A 25949-nucleotide genomic window follows, 5' to 3' on the forward strand; every position below is an offset into this window, starting at 1 on the left:
GGCCTATATATTTTTGAGTAGTTACCCCAAGTATTATGCCTACAATATGCTATCATTAGAATATTTTATATAGAATTTAAAGCTCCAGCTCAGACAAGGATGACAGCTTGCTAAAAACATTATCAGGCATACCTGTTGCCTGAATCATTGCCATGTTAGAGAGATGTTGGATGAAGTCCAGGAGGCATGAGGCTCATCTTTCCACCTCCACAAATTCTAGACCCTTCATCTCTCAGTTACATGGTGGCCCTTGGAAGTAGGCCCCTTCCCCACCACTGTTGCTACCTACCATTCAAAGATTCCTCTAGAATTCCACAAAAAAAAATCACATTCTTACCCACTACCTACCTGACCCCTTTTTCTTCCTGATCTGATGAAACTGTCAACCATGTGTCTTCTGTTCTATGACATGTTATTTCTTCAATTTCTAATTCTTCATGCATTTATTAAGTACTTTTCTCCTTTCTTTTTAAGTTGGTGTGTGAGTCTTGTAGAATGGAGGCTTATTTGTGAATTAGTGTAATTGGTTGCTACAAGATATATCATAGGTAAGGGGTACAACCTTGAAGAGCATGATCATGATGGGGAAACTAAACTCAATAAATTTAAGCAAGGAAGTGAAAGATATACAAACTAAAATCTTCATAAGATAAATGGATATACACACAAATAAATGCAAAGAAATATGATATTGTGTATTATAAGTATTAATAGTCTTCAAATATACATAATATCAAAAGGCATATAATAACTTAGTGCAAATCCTGTCAAAATCCCCATGTCTTTTTCACAGAAGTAGAAAAGAACAAAGGTTACCAAGGCTGGGAGTTTCAATGCTCAGGAGAAGTTAGAGGAATAAAATTTCATTTAGACAAGACCAACGAGTTCAAGTGATGTGTTGCACATCATGGGGAGCCTGGGAACAGCATGCAGTTTACTTGCAAAAATGCTGAGGCACTTGACTTTAATGTGGTCAACCTAAAAAAATGAAGAGGATGTGGGGTAAAACACATGGCAAAGAGCCAGATGAATGCATCCACAATGTGTACAGCTATCAACACATTCACTCAGATCCATAAATCTAGATGATTTAAAGTTAACAATTAAACAGGTAAGGAGATTATTAATTAAAAAGGTAGAGGAATCTGGTTGAGAATGTTTCCTGTAAAAAGTGAGAGAAAATAGACAGCCTTAGAAATCCATGTTTGATACAGAACAGAATTCCTTTCACTTGTCACATGGAAACCATACCAATGCTAAAGGCTTGTTAAATGGGGAGAACCTCAGGGAAGTGGGTAACTGGATTAATTGTGTGGAGGGCTATACATGGTGAGAGAATTGGTACCCTTTTCTGAATATGCCTGCTCATTCTTAATCACGAAGCCAATGTTCTCAGCAGAGTTTTGCAAACTTGAGAATGATATTAGACACAGCAATGAAGAGACTGGGTGGGGAGCACAGAGTCATCAATGATAGACATCAGCCCTTGACTTCTTTCCAACTCATATGTGGAATGATGCAACTGGACGTTTTGTTGATCCTAGCAGCAACTCTTTCTAAACTTGCCAAACACACCAAGAAGTCCCCTGGAGTAACACTTAGCCCTTTGTGCACTGTCCAATCATTAGGTGGTCCCCAGTGCCTTGTTGGACCATGATGAAATCATACAAGGAGGAGAGGAATGAGAGTCCAAAACATGTTTTTCCAACGTGTTTTCCCCTAGAATGGAGGGTAACAGGTGCAGAGCCCCAGGGCAGGGTGATTCCTTGAGTTTCTGTATGGGACACAGTGAAGCAAAGAAAAGGCTGAGCTGCCAGTGCTGTGCTGATCACATGGACACTAATGTCTCACTGCATGGACTTCTTTAGAAATGACTCCCTGTAGTTTCCAGTTGTGTCCCTTTCTGACTCACTAGACTGGCAGACAGCAATACTAGGATTCAGCAGTGCCCTGCACAGAGAGCAGTTCTCTGCAGGGGATTGAGCCTGCCAACACCTGCCAGCTCCTTGTTCCTTAATCTCAGCTGACATTTTGGGCTTCGTCTCTGAATTGTGAAAACCCTGGCAAGATGTTGTCTGTGAGTGTTCTGTGCCTACTCCTGCACACTATACACACTTCACAGGGCATGACCCACAGGGAATGCAATAATTACCTTAAGCCAAGTATCAAACAAGATGGAGACCTGATCCTGGGTGGTTTTTTCCCTCTCTACTACCCAGAACCAGAAAGCAAAAAGGTCCAGATGTCTTTTTTACATCGTCCCCAGTATAAAACTGTTGTATCTTGGTAACTTCAAGATTGTGTGTATGCATTAAGTGTGGCTACCATTGAATGTGAGTGTGTGTTACTACTGTGTTTAATCCTTTCTGAGAATGCTAGAAGGTATGAAGAAAGTGCCAAAATGCCAATAAAGGAAGTTGCAGGTTCACTCCATTCTTGTACCTTCCATGCCTTGCTGTTCATTTTTCTATTTGCTTCTTGGTCCTTCAGGGACAGAGAAGTGACATCAATGATTATCTGCCCACTCCATTGGCTTAGATCTCTCAAATACAGCCCTCAGCATCTTGGAATGAGGCAGAATGTGGGGACTCCAATCCTACCTGCATGCATGGAGTGGGCACAGGTGTCCTGAGGCACTGAGACCCTGGTCTGTGGTCAGTGTTAAGATTAAGGGGTCACTCTGATTTCCAGTGCTGAAAAGAGCATTGTCACTATTGTACCCAATAGTGAATCCATGTATATCTAAGATGTGCCACCATAAACAGACTTTGTCCCACCGCACATCATTAACTGAGCCCCTTCAGACTGCAGGCTTGAGTCCCTGAATGTAGCAAGATTAAAGGGATTTATCTTCCCCAAGACTTTCACTTGGATCCTGAAGGTTTTTCTCCAGGAACCACACAGAAACTGCATTAATTCTGGGCTTGACACACCTGTGCAGCATGTGTTTTAGTAACTGTTAACGTGGATGCCTGAAGAGGATTAGAAACAAGACATCCTGTCTCTGCACCCTTGTTGGTGGTGACAGTGGAGTGTGCTTCTGACTCACTGCAGAGAACCACATGCTCATGTGTTCAGAAGAGAGTGAGGCAGAGAGATGTTGGTTTAAATGGAGCATGTCTGTTCTTATCAGCACTTTTGGAATTTAATGCTTATCAACTCAGCAGGTTGCCATGCACTATGGGCAACTGCTAATGGGCTGGCGACCTCTGAGGCACAGTGTTAAAACATGTAGTCTCTCCTAGTTGGTGCCTTCACAGTGTTCTGTCCCTTCTCAATGTTTCATTAAATTTCTTTGTGCATTTTTAATTTCTATATTATTAGCGAAAATGCCTAATGGGATATTTATGGTAAACACTTTATGCATGTGAATCTTCTGGTTATGTGGCAGCTACTGATTGTTTGTACTCTGTCAGATTTAGGGAGATAGGATGTGATTTTCTAAAGGTGAATTAATCTCTCATCTCAGGGACTCTGTATGGGAGACAGTGAGGAGCTGCCTTGTTCATGATCTCAGGGTGAAAGGTCAGCCCATGCCACAAACTGGAGGCCAGGCTTTGCTCTCTGCCTTCTCTTCCCCAGGTAGAAAAGTGTCTGGCCACCCTAATTTGTGCAGACCTTTAGCCCTCATGTGCTTGCCACACTCTAAAATTGCATTTGCTTCAATCTCCTTTAGTTAATATGGGCTCAGATGATTAATTTTTTGTGAAGTTTGACTTCAAGCTCCAGCTTCAATACTGTGATTGAACTTCCTTAAAGCTGATGGAAGTTATGTTGTTATTTGCCTGACAGGAGTTATTTTATGTGCATATCCCACATTTGTTTACCCAATATTTGGCCTTTGATTTGGCATTAATTTTGTGTGGCTGTAATACTCTAATGATCAGTTTTATTTAATAAACTGCATATTTCTCTGAGATGCTGGGGGTACATCATTAAATAATGAGATAAAGTCCTTTATCAAGATTTTTAAAAGAGTTACCAAATCATTGTTGATAAACATCTAGATGTTTATCACCTGCTCACAAATCCCTAACTCCTTTTCAATGTCTCCACATCCTTCATTCCTTCTCCCCTACTGCGTACCACCCCTCTGTCTTGTGTCTCTGAGGGTCAGCCTATTACGGCCCCCTCATGTGAGTTGATTCATATCCTTTGTGGTCTTTTGTGACTGACAAATTGGAGTGCACCATGTTTCCTGTTTTATTCATGTTGTGGCTTGCAGCAACATTTAGTATACATTTCTCAAAATATCTTTTTTAAGATTAATTTTATTTATTTGAGAGTCAGAGTTACTCAGAGAGAGGAGAGGCAGACAGTGAGAGAGGTCTTCCATCCACTGTTTCACTCCCCAATTGGCCACAATGGCCGGAGCTGCACCCAGCTGAAGCCAGGAGCAAGGAGCTTCTTTCCGATCTTCCCACATGGGAGCAGGAGCCAAAGATTTAGGCCATCTTCTATTGCTTTCCCAGGCTATAGCAGAGAGCTGGATCAGAAGTGGAGCGGCCAGGACTTGAATCAGTGCCCCTATGGGATGCTGGCATTGCAAGTGGCAGCTTTACCTGCTATGCCACAGTGCTGGCACCCAAAATATCATAATATCTAAGTCTGCCTTGGTGTCAGACATTCCTGTTTACTCAAAATAGTAACTCAGCATGCCAGGTCCTGAAATTAACAACTGACAACTTTGCCTTCAGCAAAAAAGAATTAAGCTAGTCAACTTTCAGCTGACAGCAAGTGTTATAAATAACCCAAGGTGAATGCAGTGTGCTCTTCACAGTGAAAAATTATTCTACTAAGGCCAAAAGATTAACAGAAAATGTTTATTCAATGAATTTATTTTGTAATTCAAACAAATAAATTTAAGCTATGGACACATGCCACTAGCATAAATTCTGTGCCAGGTCAACCTCAATTTTAAGAACTCCTCTATGTGATCTGAAAATCTCCTCAGATTAAGTGTGTATAGAATGCTGACTTATCAATAAGACAAAATTCAATTTCAAACTCCACATATAAGAACAACATGTACAACACTGTGTGACCCAATAATTGGCAATCAGCAAAAATAAAGCACTGCCAATTAGAAACTTTTTGAATATGTATTATAATATTGAGGAAATGAAGAAATGACAAACTATTAGTTAAGCCCAACACAGAAACATAATATTCAGTGCAAAGCAACTAAAGGAATGATTGGATGAATATATTAAGTCCCATGCAACTTATTAACAGGTATGAATATTCTTAGCATTCAAATTCTGGAAGAAATGTAATAAGTTATAAAAGTTCAACAGAATTCCAAGGGAAGAAGAAAAAAAGAAACCCATAGTGAGAAAATAGACCATCCAATTTCTCATACACATGAAATGTGAGAGCTCTTAAATTCTAAGAAACTATTTTCACTCAAGATATATGCTGTGATTATAGAGTAAATTGAAATTATGTTATAGCAAAGATGAATAGAAAAAAGAGAAAGGAAGGAGGAAGAATTGAAGGAGGGAAGTGTGGTTATCTTCTTAGGACTGTATCTGGAATATATACAATCATATATCTTTGTATTAGTAACAAGTTTTTAAGAAGATATATAGAAAAAAGGATTGAACATACAAGTGTAAAATATGAAATGAAAAATATGAATTCAATAGAGAAAAAAATGGAAACTAAGGAAACATCCTAAATTATCTGAGTTCAGGAGAAAAATGTTTACATTTCAAGGAAAACAAAATGTTAAATCTGATTTGAGCAAAGCAAAACATTAGAATAGGAAATTAAAGCAAGGACCAGGGACAAATGGCTCAGATGGACCTGGCCGAGGAGAATGTTCTAAAACTTTAAACAACTGATGAGTCAGGTGGCATTCAGCCTACTCCAGAAATTACTGGAAACAGAAATGCTTGCTCCTGGGTGTTGTCCTTAGGTTGGGATGCATTGAAGCTTTCCTGAAGGGTTCATGAAGGTGAGTGTGATCATGGGCACAGTTTGCTTCAGAGGAGTCCAAGGGCCATTCTACAATCTTCTAGAGCCCTTGAAACCTCATTCGCATCTCCTTCTTTTTCCAAAGCTGAGGCACAACTGAGTGGAAGCCTGAGTCTGACCACTGCTGCTTCAGGGTGTGGCTGTGTTGTTGCTCTGAATTCCATGGTCTCACCCTCTCCCGGATGCTGCCCCTCTCTTTAGGTGGCTGTGGAAGAACTACCAATATGTGCTGGCCTTCCGCTTTGCCATCCAGGAGATCAATAAGGACTCCCAGCTCCTCCCCAACCTGACCCTTGGTTTCAAATTCTTCAATGCCTTTGCCAGTGAACAGTACACCTTACTGAGCATAGTATATTGGTTGATTGGGATTAATGTGCCTTTCCCTAACTACACCTGCCATACACAAGGGAGACACGTTGCTGTCATTGCTGGAACTACATCAGCATTGTCTGTTGAGTTTGGAACGCTTTTGGAGCTCTACAAAAACCCACAGGTAAATGAGCTGTGAATCTGGAGGGCAATAGTTAAATTTCCTCCAACACCATTCTCTCACCTCTGAAAAATGGAAATGGGGCAGCCGAGTATACATACCACACCATGGTATAGGAGAGATCCCATGGATTTCCTAAGGATGTGAGATTATTAACAGGGGAAGGAGAAGGGAGAAAGGGAAATAGCAGGGCCTGTTGACAGCCTTCTTAAGATTCCTGTCTAGGGCCTGTGTAACCATCTCCCACCTGCTGGAAGCATAGGCTGTCTAATAGTCTCACCTCTACACTTCATAATGTCCACAGCACACAGATGTTCCCCATCCAAGGACAGCACCATCTCAGGTGGCATCCAGAGACCTAGGACAGTTGGATATAGGGAATGCATCTGGGTCCCCTTTGGGAAAACAATGAGGGTAACAGACAGTGAAAAATATTTTTTTAAAGACTTCTATATTTGTTTATCTAAAAGGCAAAGCAATGGAGAAAGATGGAAAGTCACATACACATACACATACACATACACATGGCATTGGAGTGGATCTCTTAACCACAGGGTCACTCCCCAGATGCCCACAACAGCTAGATCTGAGCCAGCCAGCAGCCAGCAGCCAGGATTTCCCTCCTGTTATACCACATGGTAGAAAGGGGCCTAGTACTTTTGTTATACATTGCTGACTCCTCCAGTACAACAGCAGGCAAGTAGATCAAAAGCAGATTATCCAGGACTTGAACTGGCACTTAGAAGTGGGATGCTGGTATCATCATTGGTAGGCTAACACACAGTGCCACTATGCTGGCTCCACCATGGAGTGTTGAGACTCACATCTTGCTACACTGGAGCTCAACCGATCATGTTCCCAATGCTAATTAGTCACAAGCACACAGGTTGATTTTTCTCAGGATTCCCAGTGGCCATGCCATCTACAACTGTGCATATCAGAACTGTGGACATGGGTTTATTCCAATCTTTGGGAGACAGGGAAGTAGCCAGGCAGACAAGGAGCTCTATTATAAACAACTCAGCTGATTTGCTTACCAAATGTCTGACATGGTGTTGGGCTTAGTCTACCATTGCACATGTGTAGAACCAGGAAGTCATTCCACATGAATGCCATGACCCAGTGAGTTGAGTCATTATCACTGCCTCCCCAGGTCTGTGTCAGTATCTCAAAAATACTTCCCCAGGGACCCACTATACAAGCAACAATCAGAACATGTGCCTGTCAAACATAGGCCATATGGTGAGCAGAGGATTCTGGATTGGAAAAAATATTTTGCCCCAAATTAAAAAAGGTTGGTGATTATATTCTTGGAGACAATGCAGGTTTCCTGTGGTAATCAATGCACTCCAAATACCAAGAGATCAACACAGTAGAGATTTCTGTCTCAGAGTTATCTACAATGGTGGCTGCTGGAGGAGGTGGCTCTACTCCACCAGTCACCCTGGGCAAGGATGGGTGAAGCAACATCCAAAGTTCCTTCTTCCTCAGGCCCCACTGCAGGACATGAAGAGCATACAGAAACTGACAGATTTTCTTTAAAGCTATGAAGGAGGAGTCACATTTATTCACCTAAAGCAATGGGCATGCGAAGCATGGTCTTCTCTGTGGCCAGAGTAGCAAGATTTTTCATCTCTACTGCACTCTTTCTTTTCACACAATAGTAACCTATTTAAAGTTGACCTTGGGGAGAAATTCTTTTCACTCACTTCCAAGAGAGATAACACAAATCCTACAAAAGTTTGATCATGTTTTTCTTTGCTTTCAGCTCACCTATGGCCCTTTTGATCCCATGCTAAATGATAAAGATCAGTTTCCCTCACTCTATCAGATGGCAACCAGTGACAGCTCTTTGGGCCATGGAATGATCTACTTGTTGCTGCATTTTGGCTGGACTTGGGTGGTGCTCTTTGTGTCTGATGACATGAAAGGAGAGCAGTTCCTTCAGTATTTTGAAGCAGAGATGCTCAAGAAAGGTATCTGTGTGGCCTTTACAGTTAAGCTCCCTGTCACAAAGAAGTTGTATGGGTATGGTGATCTCACTTTCATGAGTAGCATCAGAGTTTCATCTGCAAATGTGCATATACTCTATGGTGATGTAAGAGGTCTCATCAGTGTGGACATTTCAGTGCAGTCCTTTGTAACCATCGGGAAAATGTGGATCATGACATCAAAGTGGGATCTTGTTATGTCTGAGACAAACCACATGTTGCATTCTTTGCACGGAGGCTTCTCATTTTCACCCCACAAGGAAGAAATCCCTGGCCTCAAACATTTTGTCAAGATGGCAAACCCTTCCCACTACCCAGAAGACTTTTATTTCAGTAAATTATGGCTTTTCCATCTGCACTGCTCACTTGAAGGATCATTTTGTGGACATATTGGAAGCTGCCCACCAAATACCTCCTTAGAGTTTCTTCCAGGACATATTGACTTGCTGACCATATCTGACTCCAGCTATTTAGTCTACAATGCTGTCTACACAGTGGCCCACGTCCTCCATAAAATGATTTTGGAGAAAGTAGAAATGGGATCTCCAGGAGAAGCAATACAACCTATGATTCTTCCCTGGCAGGTAAACCTCCCCTAAAACAGAACAGAAAGTTGCCACCTGATGGAATCTAGAGATGTTGTATTGAGATACAGCATCATGACCCTGCTATCTTCTCAAGGTCAGAGAGATTAGGTACATCAGAAGTTGGGTTCTTTCCATTGGTTATTGGTATATCTGTGATTGTTGGCTTTGGCTGGAAATTTCAATCTCTATGGATTTTGAATGGTTACTTTCTGAACAGAAATGGTATCAGAAAAGTTTGTAATGTAGGCTGAAATGCTGCAATACGTGAGAAAATTTGACAGATAAAAAGTTGTCATGCCATAATATTCCTTGGAATTTATACAAAGCCAAAAAAGACGTATTGATAAATTATTTTTCATTTCTATAAATTTTTCATTTGTAAAATTTAACAATTTTGACATCCTGCCACATGTACATCAAAGGTACATATTTTATATATATCCATATCTACAGTTTTTTCTTGGAATAAGGATATTAATATCACAAGGAGAGTGATTGATGACAATGTTGCTAGTACAGGAAGATAAGGGTATATGTCATATACACCGTATGCTTCAGTGAAACAACATACTAAATGCTAGGATACTGTCACAATGTTTATACTCTGTATATTAACTTCCACAAATCAGAAAAACATATGATATTTGCCTTTCTGGGCCTGGAGTACTTCACTCAGCATAGTGATCTTCAGTTCCATGTATTTTGTTGCAAATATCGTTCAAATCTGACAGCAGTTTAATTTGATTTATAATCCTGCATAACCTGTGGCCTAAGCCCTGGATGAGATAAGATACTTTTTGTGAAAACAGAAATGGATTTCACATAATATCCTAAACATGATAGGAAATGGATGGGAAATGAAGCATGTTAGACCAACTGCCCTTACAAACTCTGCAGCAATCAGGGAGCATGGACTGTAGTCCCATTTCTTACATATGAGACTACTGAGGATGCACATGAGCACAGGATTTGCCTGCTCAGTCAGCTGAATATTTCTGGGTTTAACCCTGGCTTACATGAATCCATTCCCCACATATAGAATGTATTTAGAAAATTCTGTTTGCATGTGCAAAGGACAAATACGCTCATAAATTTGTAGGATATATTAAATAAGGGTGATGTCTAGAAAAAGTAAAATATTTGTAAAAATTAGCATCAGAACATTTACTTAATAATCAAATTGTATTTAAGCATTAGAAGTATGTTTTATAAACTACAGTATTAGAGTCAAACCTTGGGAAAGGAAATTAATTTTTCAAGAAGGCTTCCATAGATATAATTAATAAATTATTTGTAAATTTTGTCCTCTACATTATTTAAGAATTAACTGGTAAACTGTCCCTTGACAATCAGGTCATGGAATCTTTGAGTCTTTTTTTTTTTTTTTTTTGACAGGCAGAGTGGACAGTGAAAGAGAGAGACAGAAAGAAAGGTCTTCCTTTGCCATTGGTTCACCCTCCAATGGCTGCCATGGCCGGCGTGCTACAGCCGGCGCACCACGCTGATCTGATGGCAGGAGCCAGGTGCTTCTCCTGGTCTCCCATGGGGTGCAGGGCCCAAGCACTTGGGCCATCCCCCACTGCACTCCCTGGCCATAGCAGAGAGCTGGCCTGGAAGAGGGGCAACCGGGACAGAATCCAGTGCCCCGACCGGGACTAGAACCTGGTGTGTCGGCGCCGCAAGGTGGAGGATTAGCCTAGTGAACCACGGCACCAGCCTAGGTCATGGACTCTTGAAGACATTGATTCTAAAAGTGCCATTGTTACTTTTTACCGTGTATATCCTCTTTGTTTTGTTCTGTTGGTTTTTTTTTCTCTGTTTTCTATCTCTCTCCCATTTCTCTTCTTCATACTGATAACTCTAGGTTACACAGAGTTATATTTATTTTAAGGCAATTGGGAAAAGATCCCAGATAAAAATAAGAGGGGAAATAAGAGATGGAGGAGGTAGTCTATAACTGTAAAACAGTTTGGTTCTGCATACAGTCATACAGACTGAGCTCTAATGGTACAGCCTAAGAACTAGTCATGGGGCTCCAAAACCATAAGAATTGGTGGTACAAATGCCATCTTCACTGTTAAAATGGTCATATTAAAAGTTAAAGGCAACAGATAGATCAGTCTAAGTTTAAAAAGGATGATATAATGATATAAGTAACATCAAGTACCTGGGAAAATAATATAATTAAAAAAGGAAGGAAAGACCAACATGGGAAGCAGTCCACACAGCAGACTCCTAGAATAACATTTGCTATAAATAACACTCTAACCTCAGAATCAACCCTAAGGCTTCCTTGTTGGGCTAAAAGGCCTGCGAGATCATTTCAGGCATGGAAAGCCAAGACATTGTGACAAAAAAATATCCTACACAGAGGATCTCTGTGAGACCTCAGAGGACAGAAAGAGTCATCAAAGAAGGAGACACTTTTCTCTGAAGGGAGGAAAGAACATCCACTTTGCTTATGGCCATGTCCAAATACCGATGGAATCTATGGTCAAAAAAAAGTCTTCCATAACCTTGGGAACCCATGGTAAGAGCCTCAGATGATCGCTGATATCATAAAAAGAGTGTTAATTATTAAAGGAACAACAGTATTCACTGTGACTTGCTCCCCATGTAGGACCTCTGTCCCTAATGAATGTTAATATGAGAATTGACTGCAAATTCTCTCCCTAAACTGTACTCTATATGTTGTGTGTGTGCCTGGGTGCAAATTGTTAAAGTCTATGCTTAGCATGGTGTTGGTCCTCTGTTTATAAAGTCATACTAAAAATGAACCATAATGAAGAAGGAGATAGGAGAGGGAAAGGGAGGTGGGATGGTAGCTGGGGGGGAGGGGGGCTATGGGGGAAAGAACCACTATATTCATAAAGTCGTATCTATGTAAAAATGCACTCATTAGCCGGTGCTGTGGCTCACTAGACTAATCCTCCGCCTGCGACACCGGCACTCTGGGTTCTAGTCCCAGTTGGGGCGCCGGATCTAACCCAGTTGCTCCTCTTCCAGTCCAGCTCTCTGCTGTGGACTGGGAAGGCAGTGGAGGATGGCCCAAGTGCTTGGGCCCTGCACCCACATAGGAGACCAGGAGAAAGCACCTGGGTGTCCTGGCTTTGGAGGGGCACAGCATGCTGGCCATAGCGGTCAATTGGGGGGTGAATTAACGGATAGGAAGACTTTCTCTCTCTCTCTCTCACTGTCTACTCTGCTTGTCAAAAAAATGTATTCATTAAATAAAAATTAAAAAATTAAAAACACAATTAAGTGATAGTTGTTTAAAAATAACAACTTAGTTGTATCCCAGTACAGATGTGTTGTGATCTAGAAGGTTCAAGGTTAACACATACTATAAAAGCATAATAAGCTTTCATAGATTTGAAATTTTGTCTTTGGTCATACCATACTATCTGATATGTCAAAGATAGTCACAGTCATCACAATAAGTGACCCAAAGCCAAGGAGAGAAAGAACACCATGTTGTGTCATGTTCAACCAGTGTTAAGGTATAAGTATACCTTAAAAGGTATAATGTATATTGCTGATATACATAATATACATATCTTATAGATATGGACTTCTGAGGTATTACAGTGGCTTTGAGTCTCTTGATGGAAAATATATCTTATGAAACAATCATGCATTAATCTCTAATTTTTCCCCAACCAAAATACACTAATCATCAACTATATTTTGAACCTTATGAAGAACTTATGTAGATACACACCTATAATATTCATAACAGCTATCAAGTTATTTCAGTAGCCATCCATGTGCTGCCCAACTGGTAACAGTAGAGTTAGCTTCCATAAAGCCCCAACCAATCTTTCATGGCCAAAGCTTCAATAGAGTCTGTGCTCCAGTAAACCTCTGGACCACTAACTTTTCTGATTGGGGACAATCACTCTTTGATGTTTTGTTGAGGGAGCAGAGGAATACCTTAACCCGGGAGATGTTTAAGCATCCAAAGAAAATTAATGTTCTACCAAATGGAAAAGCTGAATGCAAAAGACAACAAAGAGGGCTTGTTTAGAGCATCTGACTTCCCGCAACTAATTTGGATGTGCTGTCTATTTCCAATTATGCCTGTCCTCCAGCTCCATCAATTTCTGAGGAAAATCCAATTTACAAACAGCGCTGGAGATAAAGTATCCTTCCATGAAACAAGAAACCACATGGCACATTATGATATCCAGAACGTTGTGAATTTTCCTAGTGGTCTTCGCTTGCTTATTAAAATTGGAGAGTTTTCCTCCAAGAGTCCACATGAACAAAGCTTACTTGTCAATGAAGAGATGATAGAATGGCCTGTTGCATTCAAAGTGGTATGATTCTCTTTTGATACGAGATACCCACAGAGAGATCTGCCAATAATATTGTGAAGAGGTTAAGTGTGAAGTGATCAGGTTCTTTTGTAATACATGGGAAATAGGTTGGGGAAACAGAAATGGCAATCGTAGGAATGCTGAAATGGATGTCTAGGTATTAGTCACAGGTACAGGAGGAGGGGATACAGTCGTGACCTTCAATTGAAGGCCAAGGTGTTATGTAGTGAGGAGGGATCTACTGACACCCTTCACGGTGGCTGATAACATACCAAACCATGACCAGTGCTTCTCTTTTTTCTTCAGACCCCTCAATCTGTGTGTAGCCAGAGCTGTGGTCCAGGATTCAGGAAAATGTCACAGGAAGGAAGACCTATCTGCTGCTATACTTGTGTTTTGTGTCCAGAGAAAGAAATTGCCAATCAGACAGGTAGAAAATTTCCAATCCATATCTTTACTGTTCTAGTTATTTCTCCACAAAAGAGAAACCAAAGAGATTTGCAGTTAGTTCCTAGTGCATCATTGTTCTCTATGCACACATTTACTCATTCATTCAATATATCCATTTATGCTCACTAAAGATACTTTATGTTTAAGTTCTTCTCTGGTGATGCTCATTCTAGTAACGTCAACTGTAGCACTGATTCTAAAAGATATCACACCATGTTAGATAAGTCATCATCTGAGATTTGCAGGTGGAACTTGCTATATTTCCAACTGAGAAATGTAGGATGTATAATCATCAAGGCTTTCTATTGGTGCCTGTAAATCTTGAAACCAATTCATCTTACAAACACATGATAAGCACAGAGCTAGTGCTTGTATGTCATCATGGAAATACTGTATTCCTCCCTGCACTGTCTTTAATATTTTCCATGGAATTAAGGATGTCTAGTACCACAGGTACATTTAGATTTATAGAATTTATTAAAGGAAAGAGTCAAGGTGAAGTATGAATATCACATCCTACTAAAATATACAGTTTGGTATGCTCATAAAAACTTTTGAACAAGACAAACATAAAAATAATTACCTATCAAAATACATGTACCAGGTCGGTGCCATGGCTCAATAGGCTAATCCTCCACCTAGCGGCACCGGCACACCGGGTTCTAGTCCCGGTCGGGGTGCCATATTCTGTCCCGGTTGCCCCTCTTCCAGGCCAGCTCTCTGCTATGGCCCAAAAGTGCAGTGGAGGATGGCCCAAGTGCTTGGGCCCTGCACACCATGGGAGACCAGGAGAAGCACCTGGCTCCTACCTTTGGATCAGCATGGTGCACCGGCCACAGTGCACCAGCTGTGGCGGCCATTGGAGGGTGAACCAACGGCAAAAGGAAGACCTTTCTCTCTATCTCTCTCTCTCTCACACACTCTCCACTCTGCCTGCAAAAAAAAAAAAATGTACCAAGAATGTAAAAAATGTGCTATATCTCACTGAGAAATACTTCCATTTTTTTAAAATATGGGAAATAGACCTTGTAATGATTTGATTTCCTCCAAAAAGGCTTCTCAATTCCTATTGTGTTAGCATTAGCAACCATTTGGTTTTAATCATTTCCTAGAGGAAATAAATAGTTTTGGCCATGAAGAAGATAACAGAACAAAGAGCTAATCTGTGCACAAAGGTTTTGCAAAAATTCAATAACAAATAAAAAGAATTTAAAAACATATGCTGGAAGCATGTTGTACAACAATACTTTCTTGTATGTACAAACACTGTAGAAAGTATCTAAGATTGAAGCCAGAGCACCTGGTGTCCCCAAGAAGAGAAATGGGTACTTCAAGATAAGAATGCCAGGAAGATTGACTCTAAATTACATTAGGATCTTGTATGGTTGAAGAAGTGTCATCTAAAAAGCTAAATCAAACCCTCATAACAAGTGTAGCTAGACCCCAATACCATCTTCTGTATTTAACTGAAACAGAGATATACCCATTCATTGACTTGTCTCTATGACTTATTTCTTGCTGCATTGGCAAGAAAATGTTATTTCAATAAATAGAGAAAACATGGTATCCAGAGCTGAATTTGTTCCCCACCTTCCACAAGAACAATGGGGTAACAAGTTATGATTTCATAGAATGAGTGAAAAGTTCCAATACAAAATAAAAAATTTCTCAGAGTTTCAGAATGATATACTGCTATAAATGATCTGTGATTTCTTTACATTTAGCATGTATAAGTGAAACAGGCACTTTTATTTGGGTAATTTTTATATCCATTTCCTACAATTCCCACTGATCTATAGTCTTATTACTTTTTACTTTTTGAACTCTTGATTCAGTGGAGTTTTAAGACTTTGACTTAATGTAAATTAAAAATATGCTATTTCAAAAATTAAAAAAGGAAGGAATGAAGGAAGGAAGAAAAAGGAAGGAAAGAAGAAGGGAAAAGAGAAAAAAGAAAGGAAGGGAGGTGGAATGGAGGAATAAATCATCTTAAAATTGTACCAGTGAATGGAATGGAATCTCTTCTGCTTCTATTAATATCACATTAACATGAGAATTGATGAGAATTGTATTATACTAATTATCATGCACTTGCTATGACCCTGAGAATGCAATGTATTAATTCATTTTGAAATTTATATTATATACTAACTTGAAAAATATCTAATTTCTCCATCAATAACTGGGTAAAATATCAATTACATCCAAATTTCTTTATTTTCAGAACACCTCTATTCAAATCCAAATGTTGTTTATTCAATAAAATGCACCTTAAGATTCCATTAAAAATTGACAAAAGGATTCCCAAGGAAATGAAAATATAAAATGAGGAAAGATTGTTCTGCCAGATATCAAGCTAATAACTGTAGTACTGATGGCTGTAAGGTTATCTTAGGAGTTTGGGGTTGTTTATTTCTGTGTCTGAGCTACAGAGATACAGGGTGTGGCATGAGGCTGACTTAGGGGATAGAACAGAGAAAGGCTGGGAAGCATCCATGCCCATGGGAACAGGACTGTGTCACAGGATAAGTCAACCTAGTCCCCATATGCTGAAGGTGTTGTTTGAATGAGTTTGTTCCAATCTGCAGATGGGCATCCTCCCTGGACAGCAATGCAGAAACTTGATCAGGTGTACCCTGCTATATATCACAAGCTCTCAGCAGCATTGCAGTTGACCATTTTCCACAACAGGAAGAAATCCAGAATTTCTACAAAGTAAACCTTCAGTTTTTCTCCTTCCTCAGATGCAAAGCAGTGCATCCCATGTGAAGATCACGAATACCCAAACCAGGATAGAAGTCGCTGCCTCCCTAAGTTGATGACGTTCTTGGCCTTTGAGGAATCTCTGGGGATGGCTCTGGCCTGCATGGCTCTGTGCTTCTCTGTCCTCACAGCTGCGGTCCTCTGGGTCTTTGTGAAGCACCAAGACACTCCCATAGTCAAGGCCAATAACAGGACCCTCAGCTACATCCTGCTCATCACTCTCTTCCTGTGCTTCCTCTGCTCCTTACTCTTCATTGGCCGTCCCAACACAGCCACCTGCCTCCTCCAGCAAATAGCATTTGGCCTTGTGTTCACAGTGGCTGTTTCCACTGTGCTGACCAAGACCATCACTGTGATTCTGGCCTTCAAGGTTACAAAACCTGGCAGAACTGTCAGGCGATTGTTGATATCAGGAGTTTCTAACTCTGTCATTCCCATCTGCTTCCTCCTCCAACTGATTCTCTGTAGCATCTGGCTGGGAATCTCTCCTCCCTTCATTGAGTTAGATACACACTCTGAGCCTGGCCACATCATCCTGGTGTGCAATAAGGGTTCGGTCACTGCCTTCTACTGTGTCCTGGGCTACCTGGGTTCCATGGCACTGGCCAGCTTCACTGTGGCTTTTCTAGCCAGAAATCTGCCTGACACTTTCAATGAAGCTAAGTTCCTTACATTCAGCATGCTGGTGTTCTGTAGTGTCTGGGTGACCTTCCTTCCTGTCTACCACAGCACCAAGGGGAAGGTCATGGTGGCTGTGGAGGTCTTCTCCATCTTGGCCTCCAGTGCGGGGCTCCTGGGCTGCATCTTTGTCCCCAAGTGCTATGTTATTCTCATAAGACCTGAGATGAACTCTTTGAAAGGCTTAAAGAATAAAAGCAAGTTCTAAAGGATTCTAAAATTTTTCCACTTGTTTTGCTATCACATATTCAGAGTTTAGAACCATGAATCCAGACTGAAGTAGCAATCCAGAAATAATGAAGGAACTAAAGTTGGTTTTTTTCCTTTAAAAACTATTTATGTATTGGACATACAGCCTAGCAGTCTGAGTGCATGGCATCAATTTCTGGCTCTGGCTTTGGCTCCTGACCTGGACTTCTGATTCCTGGGGACCCTGGAAGGCAGTGGTGAATCTTCACGTAACTTGGTCCTGTCCAACCATATGAAAATCTAGGGTCTGACTGACTGTTGTTGGTTGTAGCCTCATCCCAGGCACAGGCATAGGGGGTGTAGAGATGTGAGGCATTGAATGGGAGGTCTCTCTGTCTCTGTCACTAACCTTCTGTTTCTCTCCCTCTCAGAGTTAGTAATGGGAGTTTAGAGAAAATTTTTATATCGAGTAAAAATAAATTATGGTGTAAATGCCCATCAAGGCTACAACAACAATGCTATTTTATATTAAAAGGCTATCACTGAAATAGTTGAGATGAATTAATTTCTATTTATTTATCAGTGTATAGACAATGTAAGTGCTCATATATGTGAGGACATCTAATTAAACATGCTTTGCATTCTGTTTGCCCTGGCTACTGAGTGCTTGTCATTTCTTTGTTGACATTGTGATTTAAGTGAGATTTCTTTCCCAGATACGGGAGGTGATTGGTCATGCAGTGTTCCTCTGTTGAGATACTGTGTTGTCCAAAAATATCTTAATAAATACTCATTGTTGAACTATTTTGAAGTGGTGCTTTTATAACACATATATGGAATATCCACTTACACATGGCACTGAATCAGTAACTGTATGTTCTTCCGCCAATATATTGTTTTTTTATTTTTGTCTTTGCTTTAAATTTTCTTTTTCCAATTGCATATGGGACACAATGCTGTTTGGATTAACGTGAAATTCTCATAGCTAAGATGAACCAATTTTTTTTTTTTTTTTTTTTGACAGGCAGAGTGGACAGTGAGAGAGAGAGACAGAGAGAAAGGTCTTCCTTTGCCGTTGGTTCACCCTCCAATGGCCGCCGCTGCAGCCGGCGCACCGCGCTGATCCTGGCAGGAGCCAGGAGCCAGGTGCTTTTCCTGGTCTCCCATGGGGTGCAGGGCCCAAGCACCTGGGCCATCCTCCACTGCACTCCCTGGCCATAGCAGAGAGCTGGCCTGGAAGAGGGGCAACCGGGACAGAATCCGGCGCCCCAACCGGGACTAGAACCCGGTGTGCCGGCGCCGCAAGGTGGAGGATTAGCCTATTGAGCCACGGCGCCGGCTAAGATGAACCAATTTTAAACTGGACAAGTCAAAAGCATTTAAGTGCATGCATATTCATATTGAACATTCAGATTATGCACAGTATGTTCACACATTCAGGCAGTAGTCTTCTCTAAGTGGATTGAAGGGTTTTCATCACCCTATAAAAATTTCTTTATGTAATAAGAAGTCACTTTCAAACTCATATCATGCAACCAATCATCTCCATATGTTTCTATGAATTCACATTTTATGAATAATTCTGACAAGTGGCAACAGTCAATATGTGGCTTAGGAGTCTTGGTTCAAACCCATACACATTGCACCATCATCACTTATTCCTTTTTCAAACTGTATAATTTTCCATCTCACAGATTTTTACCATTCTTTTTTGCAATTTTATTGTTTCATTTTTCTGCTCAACCTAATATTTTGTTATTTTTGAGATAGCATAGTTTTAGTTTGCATTTGACTCAAAAGCTTAAAGCTCCACTAAATAAAGCGTTCAACAAGTACCAAGCAAGAAGACCATAGTTCTGCAGGAATATAGGCAGGGGCTATAAACAATAATCCAATGAAAAATGTTCAACTTCCCTCACATACAGCAAATTTTAAAATAGCCATAGAACATTCATAGTGTAGTAGTGTGTAGTTATTAATAATTTGTTCAGCAAAGTTTTAAAACAAAGTAAGGCAAAATACTATATTTGCAGCCAAAATGATATAAACAGACATATTTCTTTCCTTTATTTTTCTTCACAACCAAAATGAATTTTTTCTTAGATTTCCCCAGACCCCTTTTATTTAAGGTATCTAAACTTGACACATTTCATAAAAACAACTTTAGGAATGTTATGATTTTTCCCACGCTACCTGTCCTTGCACCTACACTTCTACTCTTCTTCCTCCTTCCTCTCCTATTCCCATTCTTAATTTACACTAAGATTTATTTTCAATTAACTTTATACACCTAAAATTAATTCTATATTAAGTAAGAGTTCAACAAATAGTATGAAAAAACAAACTGTTCCTCAACAATTGACACAAGGGCTGTCCAAAGTTATCGGATATCAAATTGCTATTTTAAATTTTCATCTTGTGACTATTTTAAAAATGCTAGCTACCACATTTAAGGGAGAATCTGTGTTATTTGTCTTTCTGTCTACCATATTTATTTTATCCAACAGCCCACAGCAGGACATTCATTTTTTTACACCTTGTTACAGGTATAAACTGGTCCTCCATAAAGTCTTCCATAGCGGCTTTATCAGCTTACATTCCCACCAACAGTGCATTGGGGTATGTTTTTCCCCACATCCTCACCAGCATTTCTTGTATTTGAAAGTCAGATTACACAGAGAGAGGAGAGGCAGAGAGAGAGAAAGGTCTTCCATCTACTGGTTCACTCACCAGTTGGCTGCAATGGCCAGAGCTGCATGGATCCAAAGCCATGAGCCAGGAGCTTCTTCTGGGTCTCCCACATGGGTGCAGGGCCCAAGGACTTGGGCCATCTTCCACTGCTTTCCCAGGCCATAGCAGAGAGCTGGATCGGAAGTGGAGCAGCCAGGAGTCAAACTAGTGCCCAAGTGGGATGCCGACACTGCAGGTGGCAGCTTTATCAGCTACACCACCATGCCGACCTCAGGATTTGATTTTTGAAATCAATCTTTTCACATATTTACTGATTTACTTGCTTACTTATTTATTTAGAAAGGCATAGGGGCCGCGAACAAGAGAGACAGACCCAAAGAGCCATCTTGCATCAGCTGGTTCTTTCCACTGCTTTCTCAGACCCATCAGGGAGCAGGATTCAAAGTCTACCAGTTGGAACTCCAACCTGGCCCTCTATGGGATGTGGGCATTTCCAGAGGTGGCTTAATTCACTGGGCCACAGTACCAACACAGTTTCTACTTTAGCCTATTAAAACCAATGTCATATGCAAAATTATATATATGGAAACTTTCTAATTTTTACATACAGAAAATGCTTCCCGCATATATTTTCCCTTGGCCTGTGGCTTATCCACTGATGGGATTGTCTACTGGTGGAAGTCATTGCATTTTTCCCAGGATCCGTGGATTTCCCAATGAGTTGGTTGTCCACTGTCTTTCTCTATAAAGGACGAGCCAGAGGGCAAAGTTCCAGCATTTTCCAAGGATCCACAGGCTGTGCACATCCCACACTGAGGGCAGCCAGGCAAACCTTGTGACCATGGGAAAACCTGTATTGTTCTCATCTCCAAGCCAGCCCTCCCTAGTGAGTAGAGAAGTATTGTGAACGCAGAGTGTACACTGGTGTACTTTTTCCTTCACTGAAATTTCTCTGAGTAACTCACAGAATTTTTTCTTAAGATTTACTAATTTATTTGGAAAGCTGAGTTACTGGGTGGTGGGAGGGTAGAGAAGCCCTCCATCTGCTGGTTCACTCCAAACATGGCCACAACTTCAAACAGTATTATCTCCATGGTTTTGAGTGACAGTCAATGTCATCTACTCTTTGTTATGTGAACTTTCTTGGGATCAGAGACCAGATTGTTCTGAAACGTTTCTTAATTTATTTCAAAGAAAGAGTTACTGAGAGCAATTGTAAGAGCAAGTGAGAGACGTTCTTCTGTCCTCCCCTTCTCTCATTCACTCTCTGTCACTCTGCTATCAAATAAAAACGAACTCTAAAACACACAGCTTTTCCTTCTCATCCTCACAAACCGCTCATGCCCCAAGCCTTCTGGATGTCAGCGGTGTACAGTGTAAGGCAGTTTCGCCCAGAAGGGGAGGTGGAGGCAGCTGGGACCCCATCCATGGATGGCGGTCTGTGTCTTCCACTCTGCTCAAGTTTGGTTTTGTTTTTCAAGAGGAGGCTGAGAAGAACGATGATTCCTGAGACCTTTCGAAGGAAGCAAGAAGCGTATGTGATGAAGACCAAGCCGAGACCCGGCATAGGCTCCGCAATGCCGCTCAGACCAGCTGCGCCTTCCAGAGCCCGGTTACTCGAGTTACTGCCCTCTCGGGCAATGCATTCCAGGGCCGCCGGCCGAGGGGAACCTGGAAAAGCCCCAGCAGGTCTGTGCACTCAGGTGGCTGCAGGGCTCTGGGCCAGCAGCAGCGAGCGAGAGCCTTTACCCAGTTTGAATTTTGCAAATGCCTGGAAGATGACAGCACCGGCAATCCCAAGCAGAGCCCCAGGACCGGCTGGTGCTGTGGGTCTGCAGTCCAGGCCCACGCCCATGCCCACCCCTGGGCCAGCCTCGGAGATGACTTTGATGGTTCCACCCGCAGATCCAGGGGTTTCCTGGTCTTTCTACAGCCGGCAGGTAACTCCTACGGACATCCAAAGGAAGACAAGGAAAGTGAAGAAGCTGAGTAGGAGACTGGCTGAGGCCCTGAATGCAGACAAGATCATCAGAGAGGGAGAGAAGGCGGGGAGGGGAGACTGACGGGGCAGAAGCTGGAGAGAAGGAGCAGCCACGTGGTGCAGGCACTGTGGGGGCAAGGAACCCCCCCCCCCAAGAAAGAGCTTTCCATGTAATGCCAGTCCCACCCTCTTCGCTGATCCTGTAATCCCCAACTGTTCTTTATGAAACTCTTTAGACTGAAACTGTGGAGTGCACCTCTTTTTATGGATGACAGGATAGGTTTCCCATGAGAAAGGAACTCTTTCAATAGTTCAGTTTTTCTTTACAGTGCCTTTTCTTTATTTTAATATCAAAGTCTACATGGATAATATAGCATGAGGGATTATATAGTATTTGATACAATTTTTTTTCTTACAATACATAATGTTCAAGGGTAAGATATCTGCTCCTATGAGATTTTCTTCATGTTATGGCCATTTGAGTCAGATTAAAACCCTGATTACTTTCCTGGTTCCTGGGTTCAGCCTTGCCCTACTTGGGCTTGGGGGCCATTTCGAGAGTGAGTCAGCATATGGAAGATCTCCCTCTCTCCCCCTCTCCAATTAAATTATATATATATATATATATATATATATATGACTTTTTAAACAATTAGAGGTGAGAACAGGCAGCAGCCATAAAGCTCAACTTTGCCCTATTCAATGCAATCTTTGTAACTGTAGCAACCTCAATGTAAACTATTTTAACTGGTATTATCACAGTTGTTGACACGAGTGGCATTCAATGGATCTTCTTAAAAGTTCTTAAAAGAACTTACAGAATAAAGGTCCTCAAGAATTTTTTTGCAAAAAAAAATGTATTAAGGACATAGGTTATAACATGATTGTTTCATGCTGAAACAAGCTAATCAAAAATGACCAAATATTATTATACAATGTAGAGTAGGCCTAGATAACATGGTTTGACTGTATGTGTTTAGGGCCCTACTATTCATGGCTAGCTTTGCAAGGATCTGGAACGGGCCATTCAGGGAATCACTTTTGTTGTTGCAGTTCCTACTATTAGATATGACTGGGAGTACTTGCTCAAATTCGCTTCCATGCATTTTGGGAGAATAATTTTGCTTGCTCAGATCCCAGATTTTGTGTCTGTGCATAATTATTCCTTTCCCACTTATTTTTTCCACTCCCCTCTTACATCTCTTTCACTTTCAGTCCTTTCCCTAGCACCCCTCACCCTTTCCTCTGGGGCTATTCAGCGGGGAATACAGCAGATAAAAGGATTGTGTTGGGTCCAGGCAATTCAATGATTCAGTTTTGGGGGGAGATTTGTTGCTGGGCTCCTGACATTCCTATAATGGGAAATTTGGCATTATCTGTTGGCTTGTGAGAACCACTCTCGTCTTTCATGTTCTGAGACAACATCCCCTGGGGAAGGAGATACTTGGTTCATTGGGGCTCTGTTCATCCACTACAATGTGGGGAAAGTGATGTAGGATACTTGTACTGCAAGGAGAGGCTGCCTGCTGAGACTGATTATTCCTTGTGTTTGGGATAAGGGAAGTCTCACCGTGGGTGCAGTCATCTTATGCTGAGGGAGACCTGCGGAATTTGCATTCTGGGATCCCCTCATCTGTGATGAATGCTGCTGGCAGATGCTTCTATCAGCTCCAACTTTAACAATGGCATGAGAGGTAGTTTCCCAACATATGAAATGTTGTAGACCATGGCGAGCTACCTGTGGAGACTCTCGATTGTCTCAAAGGTGTCTAAGGTGTCACTGCTGGAAACATTAATACCTAGTCTTGGACAAAGGGAGGCAAGCTGGGACCTGCACTGAGGGACAGTGGTGTGGCATTTACTGGGTAGGGAATTGGGAGTTGCTTTTTCAGGATTTCCATCAAGTTGTGATACAGGGTATGACTTGAAACCTCCAACATGTGAACAAACCCCCATGACATAAGGGGTTAATTAGGGGACCTAAAGCTTTGGATCCTGTTTTCTCTCAGGTCTCCTATGTGAGTGCAGGGGCCCAAGCACCTGAGTTATATCCTGCTGTTTCCCCAGGCTCCTTACCAGGGAGCAGATCTGAAGCTGAGCAGCCAGGTCTCAAACTGGCATCCAAGTTGGATGCCGATGTCACAGGCAGCAGCTCGACTCACTATGACAATGTTGGTCCCTTCCATTTTTCAAATCTTGGGATGACAGAGGTCCCATCATCTCCAGTTCAGGGAGATGGCAGGTGGCAGGGGCAGTTATTGCATGGGGCCTCATTTACCTCTAGCCAATGGAAGCAGAAGGATCTCTAATAGCTTCTATTCTTTCTCTTGTTGTGGGGGACCAGCAGTCATTCTGGGTCTTGTCTACTTACCTGGTCTGGACTTGGTCGTCCACTGGATATGGGCTCTCCATTCTCTAAAGTTGAGGGGCAGCTGAGGAAGTCTCTTGTGATGCTACCCCCTTTCTAGTATTGCATATGACTACAGTGTTGGCTCAGATCCTCATCAACTCTCGTTTTGTAAGGATGAAAGTTTTGCTTGGACCCACTGTTTTGTATGAGGATGACAGTTGCTATCTGAGCTCCTGTGGCCTGTAATTTTTTTTGTTATTTATTTATTTTTTTGATTTATTTTTTGACAGGCAGAGTGGACAGTGAGAGAGAGACAGAGAGAGAAAGGTCTTCCTTTTGCTGTTGGTTCACCCTCCAATGGCCACTGCGGCTGGCGTGCTGCAGCCACCACACCACGCTGATCCGATGGCAGGAGCCAGGTACTTCTCCTGGTCTCCCATGGGGTGCAGGACCCAAGTACTCAGCCCATCCTCCACTGCACTCCATGGCCACAGCAGAAAGCTGGCCTGGACAACCGGGACAGAATCCGGCACCCCGACCAGGACTAGAACCCAGTGTGCCAGTGCCACAAGGCAGAGGATTAGCCTAGTGAGCCGTGGCGCCGGCCTAGTGGCCTGTAATTTTAAGGAGCTCAGTAGTCCCATGGAAAAACCTGTCAGCTCCACTGTTGGCTAGACCATGAGCCACTTGCTGGGATGATTATAATCTCTAGTCTTGTGGGAAGGACTGGGGATCTCCTGAAGTGCCTTCTGCCATCTCTGGTTTTGGGGGAAGTTTAATGTGGTTTACAAGAGCATTTTATTTTGAAAAAGTAGATGTACATAAAAGTTGTAAAACTATACAGGGTTTATAAAGTCAGTATTCATTTATATTTATTTGCATTTTATGTCTTGATTATCTAAATTCCTGGAGTTATATATCTCCACATTAAATCATCTTCCTGCAGCAGCCTGAAGAAATCTCTGTAGTGTTTCTTCTAGTGAAGTTACACTTTTCTGTGTTTCCAGCTTTTCAAAAAAGAGAAAGACAGCTCTTCCATCCACTGGTTCACTCCACAAATGGCCGCAATGGCCGGAGCTGGGCCAATCTGAAGCCAGCAGCCAGGAGATTCTTCTGTGTCTCCCACATGGGTGCAGGGGCCCAAGGACTTGGGTCATCTTCTATTGCTTTCCCAGGCCAAAGCAGACAACTGGATCAGAGGCGGGACAGCCAGGCCTGGGACTGGGACCCATTTTGTCTTCATTTTTGAGGAATATTTTCATCAGTTCTAAATTTTTAGGAAGTCACAGTGTCTCCTTGTCCTACGTTAACCCTTGAAAAGTCAAATATCATAATCATCATCCAATGTCGTCTTACTTCCATAGGTCCTTTTGAAAGTCATCAATATTGTTGCTCCTTTAATAGAAATTGCCTTTTTTCTTTGGTTGCTTTGAGGACTTTCAGGTTGTCTTTGATTTTCTATGGTTTGTCCATATTTTCTC

General features: G+C 41.7%; 2 protein-coding genes across 2 annotated transcripts in view; both read left to right on the forward strand.

The window, feature by feature from the left end:
- Positions 1–17465, forward strand: part of LOC100351314 (vomeronasal type-2 receptor 116-like) — an 82735-nt gene extending 65270 nt beyond the window's left edge. The window contains exons 3-8 of the mRNA XM_089315539.1: positions 6304–6472; positions 8238–8445; positions 8881–9044; positions 13139–13366; positions 13673–13796; positions 16561–17465. Coding sequence (XP_089171665.1) covers positions 6304–6472; positions 8238–8445; positions 8881–9044; positions 13139–13366; positions 13673–13796; positions 16561–17465 — 1798 coding nt within the window. The remainder of the gene's footprint in view (positions 1–6303; positions 6473–8237; positions 8446–8880; positions 9045–13138; positions 13367–13672; positions 13797–16560) is intronic.
- Positions 17466–21477: 4012 nt separating this feature from the next.
- LOC138847810 (methyl-CpG-binding domain protein 3-like 3) lies at positions 21478–22200 on the forward strand. Its single transcript, XM_070067624.2, has one exon. The coding sequence runs from the start codon at positions 21478–21480 to the stop codon at positions 22198–22200; it is 723 nt and encodes a 240-aa protein (XP_069923725.2).
- The last annotated feature ends 3749 nt before the right edge of the window (positions 22201–25949 follow it).

This window comes from Oryctolagus cuniculus, chromosome 16 (genome assembly GCF_051225735.1).
Source record: "Oryctolagus cuniculus isolate XC-2025 breed Fujian yellow rabbit chromosome 16, ASM5122573v1, whole genome shotgun sequence".
In the NCBI taxonomy this organism is placed as follows: domain Eukaryota; kingdom Metazoa; phylum Chordata; class Mammalia; order Lagomorpha; family Leporidae; genus Oryctolagus; species Oryctolagus cuniculus.